The sequence below is a fragment of the Brassica oleracea genome, chromosome C1 (assembly GCF_000695525.1).
Source record: "Brassica oleracea var. oleracea cultivar TO1000 chromosome C1, BOL, whole genome shotgun sequence".
Lineage (NCBI taxonomy): Eukaryota > Viridiplantae > Streptophyta > Magnoliopsida > Brassicales > Brassicaceae > Brassica > Brassica oleracea.
The window spans coordinates 9,664,527-9,673,273 of NC_027748.1; the positions used below are offsets into that span (position 1 = coordinate 9,664,527).

General features: G+C 34.0%; 1 protein-coding gene across 1 annotated transcript; it reads right to left on the reverse strand.

Moving 5' to 3' along the window:
• Positions 1 to 3,504: 3,504 nt before the first annotated feature.
• LOC106330908 (vegetative cell wall protein gp1-like) lies at positions 3,505 to 4,383 on the reverse strand. Its single transcript, XM_013769299.1, has one exon. The coding sequence runs from the start codon at positions 4,381 to 4,383 to the stop codon at positions 3,505 to 3,507; it is 879 nt and encodes a 292-aa protein (XP_013624753.1).
• Between the last annotated feature and the right edge of the window lie 4,364 nt (positions 4,384 to 8,747).

Genomic DNA, 8,747 nt, shown 5'->3' on the forward strand with positions numbered 1-8,747 from the left:
TGTGTATTTATAGGGGAAGTGAATGGCTTGATAAGAGGACTAAATGCTATATATTACAAGCTAAATGATTTGATTCGTAATTGGGTATTTTAAAATATTTGTTTGGACCGAGCACGTTATACCCTTACGGAATTTAGCTGGCGATAGGCATAATTAATATGAGTTTGGAAGTAAGTATATGGTGCTGTGCTATATTAAAATGGTTCTCTATATGTCTTATTGCTTATAAGGCCTTGATTGGTAGATCATTATTATTAACATTATGCTATACATTATCCAATCAACAATTGTTAGAAAATTATTTAAATAATCATTTACTAAATGCTAATGCTCTACAAATGTTCTTTAGCCAATGCTCTCATATGGAGCTTTTAGAAAAGCATTTATAATTTATAAAATTAAGGAAAATATATAATAAATTCATTTATTTTATTTAATAATATCATAAAATTATTTTTATATCCAAAAAATAAAATTTTGAATTCTAAAATTAAATTACAATAAAAATATATTTTTTAAAAATAGTATTTCACTTTTAAAATATAATATAATTTATATAATTTATTTTATATAATTTAATTTATTTTAAATGTGAAAAAGTATTTTAAAAATAGATATTTTAATTATAAAGTTTATTTTAAAATAATATTTTTCGATATAAACATAATTTTTAAATTATTAAATAAAATAAATCAATTATATATCATTTTAATTTTATATGTTAATATATTTATATATATATATTAGAAATATATTAATTAAAAAGAAATATATTATATATTAAATACTAATTTTTATAATAATTTTAAATAGCATACTCATACTGCTCTATCAATCATCTAATTACACAGTTTAGCAAAAACATACAGCTCCTGCAGCATACTGCTTCTATAGCATACTGCTACTGCTAATGTTAATGCTCTACCAATCAAGGCCTAATTCTGTATACATTTTTGTAACAAAAATTATAATTCAAAATTTGTAAATAAAAATAATTAAAAAGTTGGATTCTCCTAGAGGAAAAAAAATGTAATGGTCACGTGGAGGTAGGGCCATTAAAGTCTTCCTCGAAGACAACCAAGACTTGTGATTTGGTGGTGATTAACTTGAGTATAAAAAGCCCAATACGGTGAAGTCATTCGGATTCGAGTTTCAGTTACTGGGAAATTAACATTTCGGTATCGCCAGAGATAAGGAACCGATACGTGGTAACACGTGACTAGTTTAGATCACTTTTGTAGGGTCAAGAAACCATGTATAATTAAAAAAAAGCCTTCACAAAGACAGAAAGACATGGAATGGTTCACAGTTTCAGTCAAAAGGTAGGAGGTAAAGCTTAATGATTAACTTCACAACAATATCTTGTTAAGTTGTTAAGTGTCGACTTTACACTATTGGGTTGCTTCCTTGTTTCTCAAGACTTAAACGATGGTTTTATTTTGAACTCTAAAGTCCCTATGACTTTATATATGTAATTTTTTATCATCTAATATATTAAAACAGAAGTACAAATATAAATTAACCCTTAGTTTTTCAAATTATTTACAATCATGTGCCATTGAAATAATAAATTTACCTACCTTTTAATATTCTTGTCTTTTACAATTTAATTAATATATTTTCCTAAAATGAAGTACAACAAATTATGTATTACTTATTTAAAAATATTTCTTTTAATCTAGCTAAACAATAAATTATACTTAATCAATGTCAAAAATGTAACAAAATTTTATTATTACGGGTTGGTTATCTTTTTTATTTTGGTATGCTAACTATGTCTACAACAACATAAAAGTGTTATAAAAATACAAAATATAAAACAAAAAATTGTAAATAATATTTTGAATTATTTGATCGTACAAACCAAATATAACAACAAATAACAATTTTATTTTACATTTAATTTTTGATCCATAAAAAATACATTTGCACGGACACACATGTTATATTTTAAAAATATGGTTTTAATAGTTAACGGATCAAAAAATAAAATAAAATTCTTCATTATAAATTGTAAAATTATTGTGCTTAAAAATATATTAAATAATTATTTAATATATATAAAATTTAAAAATATATATTACCATTTATATAAGATAAATATTTTTTTACAAAACAAAAACGAATACCCGCGTGGATGTGCAGATCAAGTTCTAGTTTTAATTGAAAGCCTTTCATAAAAAAAATAATGCAATGTCTTTTGAGCAAATACACAAGAATTCATCTAACATTTTTCTTAGTTTACTTTTTATAATTTATAATTAAATTCTATCCCTTATATATTAATTGAGAAACATTACAACATTGTTTTGTAACCACGTGTCACCATGAGAATGACATTCAGAATTCTTAAAGAAATAGGTTGGTCCATCTTAACTTATATTATACTTTTTATCAAACTAACTATTAAATTGATAAATAGTGTACAAAAGATTATTCTCGCACTTTTCTTAAATAAAAGCTACGGAATTGCCTAATATGATTAACGTATATATGACAATCAATGATTATGAATAATAAATATTTGAGAATAGTTTTTGTATCTTAGCTCTTTTTTGTTTAATTTTATATTATTAAAAGATATTAAACAGCCACATTAATCATATAATTAAAAAAATAATTTTTTCTTATATGTTATATTTTGAATTTTTAAAACGACTATAAATTACTGAAAACGTTAAATGTCTCACACTAAAATTTTGTTATCAATGGTTTAACTTTTCTTTTGGTAATAAGAAGATACAAATGATCATAAATCATATGAATATGAAATCTCATTTACTAGAAATTCATATTATATATTAATATAGTTTAAAATTAAACTATATAACATAGAAAAATACTTAAATATGATAATTTCTAAATTTGTATTGAAAAAGTGTTGAAACCTTAATATTTTAATTTTGAAATTTGCATTAAAAAAATCACACATTAGAAATTTTGTTTTTATCATATGAGTATGAATTTTCAATAATAAATATTAATATTAAAATATACTATATATCTATGTCGATGTCATTGAAATTTAGTTATATACCATATAAAATAAATAAAACGATTGTTTTGATTTATTTACCAAAAAATATCGTAAATAAACAAGATGTATTATTTTGATTTATGTTTTTACTCTAATTTTATTATACACATAATACGTAAATGAATACAAATAAATAACAATAGATAAAAATTAGTTTTATATATAACATTCATGCCGCGCAATTGCGCGGGTCTTAAACTAGTTCTATTATTAAACTATATGAAAAATACTAATATTAAGTTAATAATAAACTTTTCCAAATATCTCAAATGTTCTAAAGTCCAATAATCTAACAGAATTAGGAAAACAGTAATAAAATAACACAGAATGGAAAAGTAATTAAACAGTTCTTTATTGATTTTCGTTACATTATTATTAGAACGGAAAAGGCCAAATGCTTTAGTTGTGGCGCAAGTGGTGAGTATGTTTTAGTATTTAGGCGGTTAGGATTGGACATGAAAAACTGGTCATGGGCAGGCGAAACCTCGGGGAATGTTGCGGCCACAAGTCCTACAAAGGATAGTGATATTGGGAGAAAGAGTGTGGGGTCGTGCATTCACCAAATTGCATATGCAAGCAGCTGCCTCCGCATCAGAAAGATCACGGATGAGTGAACAACATGGCTGCGCATTTTCAAAGTCTAGGAAATTTCCGGAACGTCTTAGGACATTGGAACATGCCCTTATTTGGCCAGCATTCCTCGGACATGTGCTAGGCGGGGGTGGTGGTGGTTGGACATTCGGTGGAGGTCGTGGTGGAATTTGGGAAGGGGGCAGTGTTGGTTGGGAGTTTGGAGGAGGTGGTGGTGGAGTCTCTGGTGGAGGAGTCTTTGGTGGAGGGGGTGGTGGTGAAGTCTGCGGTGGAGGCATTGGTGGTTCTGAATTTGGAGGAGGTGGTGCCGGAGTCTCCGGTGGGGGAGTCTTTGGAGGAGGTGGTGTAGTTGGAAGAGGTGGTGGTGGAGTCTTTAATGGAGGCTGTGATGGTTGGGAGTTTGGAGTAGGCGGTGGTGTGTTTGGAGGAGGTGGTGGTTGTGATGTTGGTGGCTGAGGCGGTGGCTGAGGCGGTGGCTGAGGACACGGTGGAGGCGGTGGGAGTCGTGGACAGGGTGGAGGAGGCATTGGTGCTGGACACGGTGGAGGCGGAATCATCGCTGGTGCAGGACATGGTGGAGGCGGAATTTTTGGACACGGTGGAGGCGGCAGTGGTAGTGGACACGGTGGACACACCCGTGGCGGTGGATAATGGCAGTGAAGGGGTAAGCTGTGGGCTTCGGTTTGGCTGGGGAAGACGATGCTGATCACTGCTAGGAAGAGAGCTAACGTTTTTGTTGAACCCTGTGGGGCCATTTTGTCAAATTGTACGGGAATTGGTGAACTTAGATGTAGGAGGCTGTGAGTATTTATACATGATACTGGAGCTTCATTCTGCCACTTGTTTCATTGCCAAACCTACTTATTGCTCAGAGGTGGTTTCATTACTCAAATGCATAAGCTAGTTGGAGATTTTCCGGTTATGAATGCTTCTATTAGCTTATCGATGGATGCAGTATAATAAATAGGTTAGGCATCCAAATCGGTCGTAGTCGTTAGATGAAGGCTATTTGCATGGAGATGCATTACTTCTTATCCAGTTGAGGGTATAATATTCTGGAGATGGGACTGAAGCACTATGCATGCATTAGAAATATATTTGTAGCGGCGATCAATTCTATTGCAGAGTAGTGATTGGTTATATATTTGTGGGAGTTTTTATTTAAGCTGGACTAGATTGGTGGACATGTTCGGCCCTGTTCGTTTGTTCACCCAGATGATCTATCTGTGAAGATGCAAATCGATGTTCGTTTTGTGCATTATAATGCTACATCCAGATGGATCATCCAACTAAATTTTTAAAAACTCATATCAAATTTTCACCCAAATGAAGGTGAGTCTTGATGTTGCATCTGGATCTTGATGGTGCATCTGGATGCAGATGCATTTAGTTCAGTCCAAAATGATAAATGATAAAAATAACCTTTTAAATTCAAAATATTATTTTCAAACCCTAAATTCTATTTTTTTGCATATACATTTTTCTCCTATAACCAAAAAATACATTTTTTCGCAAAAACTGAAAAACACACTTTCCCGCCAAAACCGCAAGATGCGTTTTTCCGTAAAAAAACGTAAAACACACATTTCCATCAAAACACAGCCAAACCAGTAAAACCGTACTTTTCGACCAAAACCGAAAAATCGCATTTTCCCGTCAAAACAAAAAAAAAACGCATTTTCCCGCCAAAACCCAAAAACACACATTTTTCCGCCAAACTCCAAAAAGCATTTTCCGGCCAAAACCGGAAAAATGCATTTTCTCGCCATAACTGGAAAACACAATTTTCTTGCCAAAACCGGAAAACGGAATTTTCCCGTCAAAATCAGAAAAACACATTTACCGCCAAAACTGGAAAACACAATTTTCCCGCCAAAACTGGAAAACACAATTTCCCGCCAAAACCGGAAAAACCCATTTTCCCGCCAAAACCAGAAAACAGAAATTTTCCGCCAAAACCGGAAAACGGAATTTTTCCGCCAAAACCGGAAAACAGAATTTTTCCGCCAAAACCGGAAAACGGAATTTTCCCGCCAAAACCGAAAAATGCATTTTCTCGCCAAAACTGGAAAAACGCATTTTCCCGCCAAAACCGGAAAATGGAATTTTCCCGCCAAAACTGGAAAACAGAATTTTCCCGCCAAAACCGGAAAAAACGCATTTACCGCCAAAACTGGAAAACATAATTTTCCCGCCAAAACCGGAAAACAGAATTTTCCCGCCAAAACCGGAAAAAAGAAATTTTCCGCCAAAACCCGAAAAAAAACGCATTTTCCCGCCAAAACTGCAAAACACACTTTTTTCGTCCAAACCGCAAAACGTATTTTTCCGCCAAAACAACAAAAATGCACTTTTTCGCCAAAAACACATTCTTCCTCAAAACCGCAAAAATATATTCCGCCAAAACCGTAAATATGCTATTTTTTCGCTGAAACGTAAAAATTTATATTTTAATCATTTTATTAACAAGTCCACCTGGATGTAGATGGAAGTTAAAAAATGAAAAGCAAACGAACATAGTTGCATTCAGATGATTCATCTGGATGCATGGACAAAATGAAGAAACGAACAACACCCAGATGGAGCATCTGGAGAAGACATCTAGATACAAACGAACAGGTTCCATGAATTCCATCTTACAAACCTTTTTAGGTTAGCGATGGGGACACAGTTAAAAAACAAGAACAAGAGTCCTAACAAAAACAGTTTACCAACGTTCGTCACCAGCAACCGGCTTAATTCTCAAAACATCAACTAAACTGTTAAACCTTCCTTAACTGAAATTATTTAGAGATTTGCACCAGAAGCATCACATCTAGAAGTACGTTAATTAGCAGAGTTCAGAAAATGTCAAATCTAGAAGTACGTTATAAAGTGCAATTCAGTTATCTTAAAAATATATATAGAGTAAGCGCAATTAAAAATATATATAGAGTAAGCGCTTTTTTTTTTGTAGAAATTTCATTAAAACTAAGAAATAGAGAATGAGTCCAAAGATGACCCAACTCTTGAAGTACATTACAAAGATAAGAAGGTTTGAAGAGCCTTTTTTGCTAAAACATCAGCTAAAACGATTACCGAACTAGAGAAGGAGATTGATGCAAAATCAGAGGAGATCGAACAGATGTCTTTCACAAAACCGATGATTTCTTTAGACTGGAAGTTGCCGGAGATAGCTCTGATGAGCGTGGGAACTCTAGGGTTAGCGCCATGTGAAGGGCCGATGGCATCGCAATAGCCTCTTCAATTAGGGGAGATCTAATGTAACTTTGATCCAAGGATCTATGGATCGGAGCTTCTAGATCGTGGCCTGAGAGACTCTCCTTTACTTCATCTAATAAGTATATAACTGATAGGACCATTGGAGGATGGGATCGTCTCGGGTTTTCGATGGAACTTTGTCGAAAGCTGTTGGCCGGCAAGAGCAGCTGAGTGTCTCTAGAACCATAGCTACGAGCAGTTGGGAAAGGCCTTCTTTGCCTGGATATAACTCTAATATTCATGAGAAATGGATCGGAGACTGTGAAGACTCGGATGGCCTGTGATAGTTGACACAACAGTGGAACAAATTCAAGCACAACATCACGGCTCTGGGCTATGTGAACCCTGTAGACTGAAGCTAGACGATGGACAAACACCATTAACGAACCATTGAAGACATCATACTAGACAAGAGAAATAAGCTTAACAGGATTTAATGATAGAACATAGACTTTGGTTAAGTCAAAGCTTTGAACATCCGCATTACCGTGTTGGATCCAATACGCTTTGGCATAACTGGGTCTGAGTCGCTGGTCATGGGATCCCATCAAGCTGGAGCTGATGTGTGGGTTGTCTGGACTGAGAACAGAGGCTTCTAGGTTCAGCGAGAGAGCCCTTAATTTCTTGGATTTAGAGTTGAAATTTCATATAGCTGAGGTGTTCTCAAGGAGTAGAAGACCTTTCTGTTCACTGTGATAGAGATGAACCAGCTACAGGGAGATCCATCGGAGGAGATGAAGAAGAAACCTTGAGATGGTGTGGACGTCGACGGCAGCAGAAGAGATGCTCGAGATTAGGAGGAGCTGTGCCGGAGTGAGATCTTCATTCTGGTGGAGGAAGCTTGTTGAGCGGCTGCCTCGGACTCCATGCCTGGGAAAGAAACACTATTCTTTTAAACTTTTTTTTAAAAAAAATCGTTTTAGGTTCAATATAGAGTAAGCGCTTAAATAGTGAAGTATAGTTATTTAATATGGCGTCTTTGTTATAAAAGTAATGGAAAAGTCTATATTTATTCATAACATAGAGGTTCTTTATATAGGAAATTACACCGTCATAGATAAATGGAAAGATTACAAATCATAATCTCTTGGTTATGAGCCATCTACAATCTGGTTCTTAACACTCCCCATTGGATGCCATAACCATTTAGAGCTTGTAATGTGCTTTAATGTTGCCTCATTAAAACCTTACCAGGAAAACCCAATTGGGACAAAACCATGGTGAAGGAAAAAAATTACAACACACATTACTCCCTCTGATTTGGACATTACTGAAGGTCCCTTGGACCTCTCCAATTTTCTGCAATCCGTGGGTGACGAAGATCTTGGGCAGAATATGCTTCGTCCTCGAACATGATAGTTGGTTCTTCTTTACCATTGATGTTAGGAGTTTTCAAGGCTCCTAAAACAAATGTTGTAGTATAGTGATTGTCGAACCAGTTCTGAGAGATATGAAAGCACCGAGAATGCAAGTAATCACTTAATCTAAGTGCAACCAATGGTTTTTAAAAGGGTTTTTAAACTATAACTAACTAAAAGGAATAACTAAATGATACTTTCTTAACTATGGGAAAAGAGAACTCATGGATATAGGGATTAGACCTCGGGTGATCAAGTTTCGAACTAAGGATGGCAAACGATCAATCAAACTATCAACCTTAAGCTTAGACGCAATCCTAAACAAACTCTATGTCTAGATGAATGTTCATTTACTAACACAATCCAAGCATCAAATGTCTTTGGTTGAATAATATGAAAGTAATCATAACTAGCAAGTCCAATGGCTATCTTAGCACCTCTAACAACAAATGTCTTTGGCAAAGTATGCTAAAAGCTAGGAAGAGTTGTCTCGGGCATTT